This window comes from Mirounga angustirostris, unplaced genomic scaffold, assembly GCF_029215605.1.
Source record: "Mirounga angustirostris isolate CCGP_5_RB_7025 unplaced genomic scaffold, mMirAng1.0.hap1 SCAF_6, whole genome shotgun sequence".
NCBI lineage: Eukaryota > Metazoa > Chordata > Mammalia > Carnivora > Phocidae > Mirounga > Mirounga angustirostris.
Genome location: NW_026991714.1, coordinates 26796292 through 26807880, shown reverse-complemented (window position 1 = coordinate 26807880; position 11589 = coordinate 26796292). Strand labels below are relative to the sequence as shown.

Sequence of the window (11589 nt, the reverse complement as noted above, 5' to 3'; positions counted from 1 at the left end):
TGGAGAAAGGACCCCATTTCTCAGAAACTCTTTTTTTTTTTAAGATTTTATTTATTTATTTGACAGAGAGAGAGACAGCGAGAGAGGGAACACAAGCAGGGGGAGTGGGAGAGGGAGAAGCAGGCTTCCCGCCGAGCAGGGAGCCCGATGTGGGGCTCGATCCCAGGACCCTGGGATCATGACCTGAGCCTCGATCCCAGGACCCTGGGATCATGACCTGAGCCGAAGGCAGACGCTTAACAACTGAGCCACCCAGGCGCCCCTCATTCCTAAGAAACTCTTTTTTTTTTTTTTAAGATTTTATTTATTTATTTGAGAGAGAGAGAGAATGAGAGACAGAGAGCATGAGAGGGGGGAGGGTCAGAGGGAGAAGCAGACCCCCCGCCGAGCAGGGAGCCCGATGCGGGACTCGATCCTGGGACTCCAGGATCATGACCCGAGCCGAAGGCAGTCGCTTAACCAACTGAGCCCCCCAGGCGCCCCTCCTAAGAAACTCTTAAGAAAACAATTCCAAAGCCTTTTCTTGGCAAATTTCCCCCAAACTTCACAACTGTCATGAAAAATTATTCCAGAAGTCAGATCAGAAATCCAATAGCTACCTTTGAAGCCCAGAGGCTCAGATTCTTTCAAACCACAGATATCAAACTGTTGAGCGTCTCCCAAATGCTCAGTCCAGAGCCAGATGCTGAAAGACACAACAGTCACCATTTCCCACCAAGGGCAATTTACAAGCTAGTTGCAGAGCTGTGGCGTAAGGAAGACAAACTAGCCGCAGAGCTGTATCGGGGGGTGAAGACCGAAGGTTCTCCAGGCCATGCCGAAGGGCGTGAACCGGGTGCCCGGAAGTCTGTCTTCAGGCAGACGGTTGACTCAGAAGTGAGTTTGTGATCCCCCCTGCCCCCCACCCTGTTTTCTTTAGCATGAAAACTGCCAGATGCTGCCCCACCCCTCCCAATCTGCCTCCTTAACACCTGCTTAGTTCAACTCAGCAGGCTTTCAGTGGACCTCGCCTGCGTGGTCCAAGAATTCAAGGATGGGTAATATACGGGTCCTTGCCCGTGAGGAATTCTTAGCTTGGGAAAGGGGAAAGCCCATGGAGTAATCCCATGTCCTAAGTGTTTGTAGTGATGCCGCGTACAAAGAGCATGGTGGAGAGGGCCTCTACCCCCGTGGAGGGACACCAGAATGGCTCCTGTCATTTGAGCTGGATCTTCAGGGATGAATCAGATTTTGCCTGGTGGGGGAAGCGGACCGGGGGAGGTAGGGGAAGCGGGGGCGGGGGGGGTGGGGTGGGGGATGGACATAACCAGGAGAGGAAACAGCATGAGCCAAAAGGTAGGAAGGCATGGAGTAGTGCCTGAGGAAGGGAGAGGAATGGGTTTAGGTCACAGAGTTATGTTGCTACAGGCCCTCAGCAGGGAATATATCCCTGTTGTCCAAAAAGCAGCAGGGTTCCTGAAATTTCCATGCCCGCCCATGAAAGGGGCAGCAACAGGGTCAGCTGGCCAGACTCCTGTCCCCACAGCCTGCCACCTCCTTTCCATCAGCATGCTTTGTGCTTCTCCTAATGAGACACGGGGATTAGAAGGGTCCCGCACCTCCGGCCCCTTCGTGCAGGCCCCCAGGGAGCAGAGCCACATGCCCCAACAGCATGAAGGTTAGCGCGTTCCCACGCAGGTCACACACGCATGCCATGGACAGTCCTGAACTCCACGGGAACTAGAGCGTGTGACCGGCGAGCTTGTAGAAGCGAGAGTAGAAGCTGGGAGAGGGTCTGAGATGAGACTACTGCGCCGAAGGGGCTCTTTCCTGGGGTGCGGGGTGGGAGTGGGAAGGGCTGCCTGCGCATGCGCTCTAGGAAGACTGGCTGTGCTTGGGGGGCCGAAGAGCTTAAAAAGCGCGTGGGGGACGACCAATTGCGGGTGCGTGTCTCCAAGAAAGTGGGGGGGAGAGTGGGGGCAGGCAGCAGGGGGAATGAATGAACAGTCTCATTTGCTTTCCTCGCAGGGAATAAAGGGCGTGGGATGGGACGGGGAGGGGGAGCGGAGCCCAGCCTGCCTGGGGGAGGGTTAGTCTCTGCCTGCAAAGCCCAGGCTGTGCAGAGAGAGTCGGGGAGGACAGCGCGCCAAATGTACCATCTGCTTCCTGGGCACCCTGCTGGCTCCTGGGCTACCTTCCCCTCCACCCAGCAGAGCCCCTGTTGGTGCCTCTCCCCAGATGGTGAGCTGCCAGGGGCACGGAAACAGGTGTCCCTTTGGTGACCAGGTCCTTGGGCTGGGGGATGCCGCCTCCTCACCGGCTGGCGCCCAGGAACACCGCAGGCCAAGCACTGCACCTTGGGCCAGGTTGTGCGATCTGCCCCTTCACCTGGCATGCCAGGGCAGAGATGAGTCCTGCCAAGGCCATCTGTTCCGAGGGCATCGAGGCACATGGTCTCGGAACTGGGGTGTGCAGGGTAGGGGGGATAAGGTGAAAAGGGGCAAGGTCATATGAACAAAGGACAACTCTCTGGCCTGGGCGTCAGGAAATCTAGGCCCTGACCCTGGCTCTGTGTGACCTTGGGTAAGTCACTGCACCTAGCTGGACCTCAGTCTCTTGTCTGTTGGATAACCCAACTTCAGTCCACGTCTGTTGGACTACATGATCTTCCAGGAGCTTCACAGCCAGGATTCAGGGTCTGGTCGGGGGAGGGAGGAGGGAACAAGGGGCAGCATTGAAGAACTCCCTTCAAACACTTAGCCGTGCCCCCCGCCCCCCCCCTCCTGCCTTCACACTGCAGCACGAGGCACCAAGCAAACGAGAATCCTCCTGATACAGACATCTTTGGTGGGGGATGAGGGGAGATGATTCTTCTCAGCCCCCTGAGGACCCCACACAGTGGCTTCTGGTGTTCATGATTGGGGCCCAATCTCAGCAGATGGAGAAAAGTTCTTGTATCCTCCTTGCCATCATCATCATCATCATCATCCTGGAACTTGAAATTGGTCTTCAAATCCTACCTCATCCCCCATTCACCTTCTCTTGGACCAGAGCCTCCCTCTGGTGATTTTGGTTCAGTCATGGTCCCATGTTGGGGCTCCAGGTGGTGGGTGGCAGTGTGGTCAGAGTGCCTTAATTCAGCCTCTTTGAATCTTTGGATTCCATCTGAAAAAAGCTAGAGAGGCAAGCCCCATCCCTCTGAGTGCTCCATCACCTGTTGCCCGCTCCCTTAGAGAGAAGAAACTGCCAGCCCTCTCAACAGTGGCTTGGAAAAGAGAAAAGCAGCAGACAGAGAAAGAGAAGGAGAGGTGAGGGTGGGAGGTGGGGAGGGGTGCATATGAGGGTGGGAGTGGAGGGGGTAGAGGGAGAGAGAGAGAACGCCCTCTCACCAAACAAAAGACTGGGATGGGGTTCCCGCTGAGCAGAGAGGAGGGGAAACAGCTGGACACCAGGAAGAAGAGAAGTCTGATTGGCCACATGCTGGCCTCAGCCAGCTCCCCGCCTGTACCCTGGCCCACGCAGACGGCCTTTCCACCAGTGTCCCCATTTCTCTGGAAGCTGCGAGGCTTGGTTCTGAAACAAGAGTGCACCTGTGGGTAAGGTTCAAGGTTTGGGGCCCTTGGGCCCCTTTGGGATGCAAATGAGGGGCCTGGGTGCAGGCGGGCAGGATTGGGGGGAGTGGAAGGAGTTTAGGGCTCTAAGCAAGGGAAGTTGGAGGGTGGGGATGGGGGAAGGCTCTGATGAAGAGCTCACTCTTGCTACCGCAGAGGGCTTACCCCTAGCCCAGCTAAGGTTAACAGAGGGGGAGAATCTGCTAGACACTTAGGCAGCTGGCTTTGGGGAGGGCTGCACTATCACAAACACACCAGCTCCCTCACACGCACGCCACATACATTCCCGCCCCGCTCCGTGCATATGAGCATAAACGGACACACGTTCATCACGCGCTCACGTGCTCATCGTGCACATACACAATTACCTGTGCACACACGCAGACACCCAGGGAACGCTCTAGATATGCACACAATCCCACGGCCACATACAAAGAACACGTTTGTTTCTGTAATCATTTGTTTCTAAAAAAGCTGCATTTAGAAAGTATATTTTATAAACCAATGTTCTTTTTTAGGCTATATGTCAGCTTTTAAACCCATGTCCTCTGAATGCACTAGGTGTGCCCTATTTATTTCTGCACCCCCAGAGAAAAGTCCAGTGCCTGGAACATAATAGACACCCCATAAATGTTTGTTGAGCAAAGGGGTGAGTGAATGAATAATCTTTTTTTTTTTTAAAGATTTTATTTATTTATTTGACAGAGAGAGACCCAGCGAGAGAGGGAACACAAGCAGGGGGAGTGGGAGAGGGAGAAGCAGGCTTCCCGCCGAGCAGGGAGCCCGATGCGGGGCTCGATCCCAGGACCCTGGGACCATGACCTGAGCCAAAGGCAGACGCTTAATGACTGAGCCACCCAGGTGCCCCAGTGAATGAATAATCTTTTAAAAAGCCACAAGACTCCTTGATGATGAAGTTTCTCTAAACCTAGCTTAGTGACTAATGGTTGTACTCTGTGTGTGTGGTTGTACAAGAGAGAACATCCGTATAAATGCACGAGAGTGTGCCTAAGTAAGAGGGGGTGTGCATGCGAGGAGTAAACGAGCCTTTGCCAGGTGTCTACACACGACTGTGTGAGTGAATAGAAGCGTATGTGTGAGCATGTAGGCACTAAAGTGGGGTGGCGGTAGGAGGGCCTGGCAGGAGATGCTCCCGCCAAGATAGCCCCAGCCTTTGGGGGGCTTGCACATGCAATGAACGCACCGCACTGAGTGTATCATGAATGGCGTGGGTCTGCAAGTGTGGGGGCGGGAAGTGGGGTAAGTTTGTGAGCGGTTCCCATGAAGCCGAAGCTCGAGAGAGCCCTGTCTCTTAGATGGCTGCCCTTCCTCCTGCGCACTCCCCAGGACTGGACGCTTAGGTGATTCAGTCCCATCTTCATTTCTGCTGCCGCCTCCTCCCAGGGCCCCCATGAAGCTCCTGGCTTTCCTGAGCCTGCTGGGTCTGGTGCTGCTGGGGGCAGGGACAGCTTCTCTCCCCAAGGAGAGGAAGAGGAGAGATCAGACGCTCGGGGAAGGCGATGCTTATGCAGTCCTGGACAACTATGACCTGGGCCTGGACAACTACGACGAGGTCATTGACCTGAGCGACTATGAGGGGCTCACGGACTATGGGGACCAGCTCCCCGAGGTAAGGGGCACACAGCAGACCAGCGGCATTCCCTGCAAGACACTGGGCATCGGGGGCCTGGCCCCTCTCCCGCTGTCTACCGTGCAGGCCTTCCAAGCCTCCATTCTTTCTCCAGGAGGAGGAGATGCTTGTGCTTCCGTAGAAACTTGTCACTTAGATGATACTAAGAAAGAGGACAACAAAAGTTCAATTTCTTAGCTGGTTTGTAGTAAACTTGATGGGATCCTCCCCTGCTTAGAAGTCCTATATCTGTCCCCCTGCCTTTAAGTCAGACCATAAACCATATCTCACTGGGAGGGGCGGGGGTCAGCCATGTCTTCATACTTTCACTAGAAAAAGAAGCCCCACAACCCTGTCTGCTCTTAGGCTGTCTTCTAGTCTGAAGTCCTTTCTTGGCCCTTCCTGGCCTTTGCAGGGGCTGATCCAAAGCCTGCACCCATTAGCTGTGTGAGCGTGGTCAGCGCCCCTCCCTGGGCCCATCTCCTTCTCCATATAAGGAAGATGCTGCTCTTTAGGAAGTTCCCTTCCTCCCTCCCCTTTTCTCCACGGTGACTCTTCGCAAGTTTGAAACTGGTCACTGAGGCCCCCAGAGTTCAAAATAAAGTCCTTCTCAGGCAAAAACTCGCCTACTGTGTGCTGTGTGCTCTGTCCCCAGGTCAAAGTGACCAGCCTGGTTCCTCCAACCAGGATCGGTTCCACTCAGAGCACAGTGACTCCGAGGAAACTCTCTTCAAAGCCCAAGATGAGCCGGCCTACGATGCTGGGCCTCCTGGACTCACCAAGCAGCCACAGTGAGTTCACGGTCACAGGTCCCGATGCACATGGGTCATAGGCCATGCAGCCATGACCCGGCACTAGGCCTACCATGGTGAAGTGTTCAGGGTAGGGAGTGAAAGGTTGGGGCTAGCCCTCACTGTAAGGGAGAGGAGGAGAAATAGCCACAGGAAGAACAGAAAGAAAAAAAGAAAGAAAGAAAACCCAAAGGGGGAAGCTGGCTATCCCTAATGCTTTTGGCTAAATGCACAAATTGGATAGGAGGGAGAAAAAAAAAAAAAGAAAAAGTCAGCACTCTGCTATGCTTAGCAGAGCCACCCTACCTTAATTAACAGCATCACTAGGGGACCAGTTTGAGTGGTAATTAGATTAGAGACAATTAAAAGCCTGTTGAGAAGAATAAATAACTTCGTGGCTGTCACTTGGCATGGGGGCAAATGAGGCAGTCATACTGCTTTTCGGCTCTAAATTCCCCCCTTAGCAGCTCTTTTCCCCTCCCTGATGCCCTCCTGGAGACGGGGATGCTGGCATATCCGGCAGGGAAAGGTTGGCGCTCTGCTGGGCATCAGGACTGGAGCAGAGGAGGCATGCAGTTAATTCCTGACTTGCTTGGCCCTGGCTCCTGTTCTCTTGAGATATTTGCCTTGGGTGGATCTAGGGTATTGGGGCATCAATAGGAATCTGTGACCTCTCAGAGCTACAGGATCTCGGGCTTAAAGAGACCCATAAAGGGCCTCAGCTGCATGTGTCATTCAAGGCCTTGGGCTAAGAAGGACGCTGAGATCATCTCTGCTCCACCTACCTTGGTCACTGCCTGCAAAGAAGAGCTGCCTCTTCACTGTGGGGCTGTGTCACTGCTAGCCGACTCCCCCTTGAGTTGGACGACTGCTGGTCTCCCATTATCTCTGTCCCTTGTAATGGCGAGTGATGGAAACCACCTGCACTCTTCAGGCCTATGAGCCCGTAGAGCCTCCCAACTTTTTAAAGCCAGTTTGGGTTGGATGGCCTGGCCCATGTCTGATGACCACTGGTCATGGAATGAGAACAGGAGAGAGCTGTTGCCCAACAGAAAACTGGGATGCTGACCCCCTAAGAAGGGGAAATGAATTCTGGGCAAGCAGGGTCCACTCCACCGTGGCTTTCTTGCACTTCTCAGAGCCATACAGAACATGCTCCTCACCCACAAGGCAGCTGGCAGGGCGAGCAACTATTGGCCAGTCCACTTAATTCTGGCTTTATTTCATCGTCATTGTGCCTTTTGGGACCAGAGAGGAGCCTTATAGAAAAGAGACCGATGGATGTCCTAGAAACACCCACCTAGGCCCAGAAAAACCTACAGAGGACTGGAGCCTGATAAAAGCACCAGGGGGCCGGGACTGGGTAATAACTGGGAATGGATCTGCCTCTCTTAGGTTGGGGGCTGAGTGCCAGGCTGGGAGCAGCCAACACTGTGACCTTCCGTTCGGGCCATGGCTCAGCCACTCCCTGAGTGAGCACCATTGGTCCCAGAGGCTAAAGGAGGTCTGAGGAGGGTCTCCCTTTGTTCTGTCTTCCACCTGGGCCAGGCCTGCCCACATGTCTGGTCTGCGTGTGCCTCGGTTCCTCCGTGTACTGTGACGATACTGACCTGGAGAACATCCCTCCTCTTCCCAAGACAACCACTTACCTGTACGCCCGCTTCAACCGCATCCGCCGGATCCGCGCCGGAGACTTCGAAGGGCTGAGTATGTGGTGCCCTGGCAGAAGACGAGGGCAGGCTTGGCAGAGGGAACCCCCAGGCCCTCTGCCTTGCCCCCCCCCGCAGCCACATGAACAGTCACAGACACGGTGTCCCACCTGAGTTAGCCTTTCCCTGCTAGCTTTCAGTCTACCCAGTACCCAATGGAAATAGCCCCAAGTCTCTCTAATCCCTTCCCTTGAAGATTTTGGGTAATAAAAGTGCCCCGTTTCATGTGTTCTCCCCAAAGCTCTGGAAAGCTGGGAAGGGGAAGATAGGATCAAGCCTACATTTTCAGGATTCTGAGGCACTGTAGCTCTGCACCCTCCTGGCCTCTGGACAAGGCCGGGCTAAATCAGCTCCATAGCCCTGATGCTGTTTACCTGTTTGCTGTTTGTTGTGTGTTTTGCTCCCTTATGCCTTATACTCTGCCTCAGCTAGGAGACCTGGGCTCTCATCCAGACTCTGCCACTAATTCCCACAGCCTTCTGGGCCACAGCATCCTTTTATGTAAACCAGCGGTGAAGGGTGGGGGTGGAATGGGTCCAGGCATCGGTGGGCCTGTTGGGTCTTGCCTCTACCAAACCCATCCAAGGTGGGCAGCCACCACAGAGGATAGAACTCCAGGTATTGGAGTTCTGTATTGCAGAATCTGAGGGCTTTCCAGGGGGTCCTGGTTTATGATGTTATTCTCCCCGCTGGGACCCCATGCAGGTGGAGAACTGGCTGGCCTTCCCCATCTTAAAAGGGATGGAGCAGGGTACAGGTGGGTCCAGCAGGGGCAAGGAAAGATGACAGGTCCTGTGTCTCTCTGTGTTCTCCCCCATGCCCCATAGCAAAACTGAAGAGGATTGACCTTTCCAGCAATGCCATCTTCTCCATTGATGATGATGCTCTCCGGCTGCTGCCTGCCCTGCAGGATCTGATCCTCCCAGAGAACCAACTGGCATCTCTGCCCGTGCTGCCTGCCAGCATCGAGGTCCTGGACGTCCGCCTGAACCGGCTCCGGAGCTCGGGGATACAGCCTGAAGCACTCAGGGTGAGCCAGGGCATGTAGCCCACCCTCTCCCACCTGCCACCCATGCCCACAGCCACACACACACGTGCGCACGCACACACACACACACACACCAGGCCCTCCTGGGATAGCCCAGCTCCAACCCTATTCTGGGTCTGAAAGTCAAACCCCATTTTCTTCATCTGTTCCCATTGTTTTATTAAACTTTTTGGTTGTTGTTGTTGCAAGAGACCAATTCTGACTCAAGAAAGAGTGTTTAACAACATGCCAGCCCAAGAACCTCCAGGAGAAGGAAATTCAGGCCTGTTATTGGAAATGGGGGGTTGGGGGGCATCAGAAGCCAAGGTCAGCAGCTTTCCCTCTCCCTCTCCCGGTCACGCAATCTCTTGGCTTCTCTCCGTGTGTCCATTCCGTTCACCTGTCTGCACCCTCAGCTTCTGCTCCCCGAAAACATTGGCTTGACGTGACTTGCAATAGTGCTGACTCCAAGACTAACTCTACAGAAACCTTTATTTCCAAAACCCAGCACTAACTAATCATTGTCTTTCTGTGAGCAAGTGCTTAAGGGAGACAATCTGACTGATCGCTGGCTGGCCGGTTCTGATGGGAAGGGCTAAACACTGGGCACAAATCGGGCCCCAGCAGCTGCCCACTCGACAGGGCTCGGATGAACTCCAGGAGTAGTTCCGGTGCGGAGATGACGAGCAGCATGGTCACGCCTGCCCCCAGCTCCGTCACACTTGCAGACTTAGTTTTGCCTTGGGTGCCTGTGGCTCTCATTCAGTGGCTCTGGATGTGTCCTGAACATGTTCTTCACAGCCATCCTGGGTTTAACGTTTGGAGACTTTTCATTTGGGAAAATCCCTTTCTGATAGCAGAAAGGCTGAGGCTGGACTGAACTGTCCCCTTGTCCTCCCTTTCATGCCATCCCTGCCCCTTGCCCACCCCTCACCTGCTGCTCATTGCAGCTGACCAACTCCTTCACGCCCCCCCAGCTGCCAGACCTCAGTGGCAGGCGCGATCCTTCTGCATCCGGTGGGAGTTAGGGCCTGTGAACTCCCGAGAGACTGGGTGTCCCCTGCAGCCCCCAGTGCCGAGCCTGGCACATGGCTGAGGCTCAAGAGACCCTCAGGGAACGAATGGGGTCACATCAGGCGCCCATCCCTGCCGGGTCCAGCAGCCCCTGCCAGCCTCCCATGCCCTTTGCCTCCTCCCTAGGCGCTAGAGAAGCTGCAGTTCCTCTACCTGGCTGACAACCTTCTGGACTCCATCCCTGGGCCTCTGCCCCCGAGCCTGCGCTCACTGCACTTGCAGGTGAGCAGCACCCCCCCAAGAGCAAGAGCATTGAATACAGCCCAGGGGGTGGAGGTCAGATAACCGGGAGCCTCCTTAGGCAGCAGGGGCAGGCGTCTCCTTCACTGAGAGCTCACCGGAGACAGGGATCGGAGGTCTTGCCCAGGCCACTGTCCACAGCCTCGGCGTGACGGCCTTCCTTTCCTTCTCCTGAAAGAGCTTCCTGTCCTTCCATGTCCTTCCTCCCATCTCAGCTGACGGCTTGTTCCTCCCCTGCCTTCCCCTCCGCTCTGTCTCCTCCTTCTCCCTCGTCCCTCTTACTCTCTCCCCTGGCTCTCCATCCATCCTCCACGCGCCGCCTCTCCTCCCTCCTTGCTGCATGGCCTTGGCCTTACGTGCCTCGGTTTCTCCACTCTCAAGAGGGGAGCTGCTGGGGAGAGCTGACGGATGCGCCTTCGGCGCTGCCTGAGGGCACTCTCCAGGCAGAGGTTGGCAGCTATCAGTGTGTTCTTTCCAGAATAACATGATAGAGACCATGCAGAGCGACGCCTTCTGCGACTCCGAGGAGCACAAACACAGCCGGAGGCGGCTGGAAGACATCCGCCTGGACGGCAATCCCATCAACCTGGGTCTCTTCCCCAGCGCCTACTTCTGCCTGCCTCGGCTCCCCACCGGCCACTGCTGCTAGTTCACTGGCCGCACTGGGGAGGCCCTCACCGCCTTCCGCAGGCGCCCGGCGCCTCCGCACGATGGGCTTTCGCTCGGGCCGGAATTGGCCTCCGGATCCAGTTGCAAAACTCACCCCCACTCCCTTCCGCCACCTTCTACACGCTCGTGTGCACACACGCACACACGCATGCACACACGCACGCACACGTACACACAGATACACAGAGACACATACATGCGCGCACACACACACGTGCGTGCGTTAATGTCCTTCAGTAGCCAAATTTGCATTTCTCACCCTCTTTCCTTAACAACTTATGGCTCCTGACTCAGAAGAGCAGCATCTGCAGCAAAGCTCATTGCCATATTCCCCATCCCCCCTACCCACACGGAATGCCAGGAAGTCATGGAAGAGGAAGAGGAGAAAGAGAAGGAGGAAATCGGGAGAAGCAGTGGCGGGCTTCAGCCAGCTCTTACTACTAGGCTTGCTTGCAGAACCAATTATTACATTTTCCAGAATTTTGTAAGCCAGTCGTTAAACACAGCTTTTATTAAAGATTAAATTATAAGCTCACATTTAAATATATTAGGTTGAAAATAAATGTAATGAATACTCAAACTCATTCCTTTCCCATTATTTTACTATATTTTACTAGTAACCATGTTCTTGAACTTATTTATGTCTATGACATACTATATAATGACATACCCCTCGTGCTCATCTCTTCCCAGCGACACTCAGTGACATCACATTGGTAGTTTGAAATTGGCCGTGGTGAGAATATTTACACCCCAGAAATCAGTAAATGCTACATGCCTGGATCCTTTGAGAGAGAAAGCTGGTGGTTAAGCATTTACCAGCACACCACTGAGGAGAAAGAAGAGCTATTTCACCACT

General features: G+C 54.5%; 1 protein-coding gene across 1 annotated transcript; it reads left to right on the top strand.

The window, feature by feature from the left end:
* Positions 1-3726: 3726 nt before the first annotated feature.
* OPTC (opticin) lies at positions 3727-11308 on the top strand. The gene is made up of 6 exons (XM_045876113.3): positions 3727-5220; positions 5876-6011; positions 7560-7718; positions 8548-8750; positions 9948-10043; positions 10540-11308. The coding sequence occupies exons 1-6, from the start codon at positions 5002-5004 to the stop codon at positions 10708-10710; spliced, it is 984 nt and encodes a 327-aa protein (XP_045732069.1). The 5' UTR covers positions 3727-5001; the 3' UTR covers positions 10711-11308.
* Positions 11309-11589: the final 281 nt, after the last annotated feature.

What these genes read in the sequence shown, in the direction of transcription:
- OPTC (XM_045876113.3), top strand. Translation starts at nt 5,002, where the DNA reads ATGAAGCTCCTGGCTTTCCTGAGCCTGCTGGGTCTGGTGCTGCTGGGG. An exon ending in CGGAGACTTCGAAGGGCTGA is followed by an intron (nt 7,719 to 8,547) that starts GTATGTGGTGCC and finishes CATGCCCCATAG; the next exon opens with CAAAACTGAAGAGGATTGAC. An exon ending in TGCGCTCACTGCACTTGCAG is followed by an intron (nt 10,044 to 10,539) that starts GTGAGCAGCACC and finishes TGTTCTTTCCAG; the next exon opens with AATAACATGATAGAGACCAT.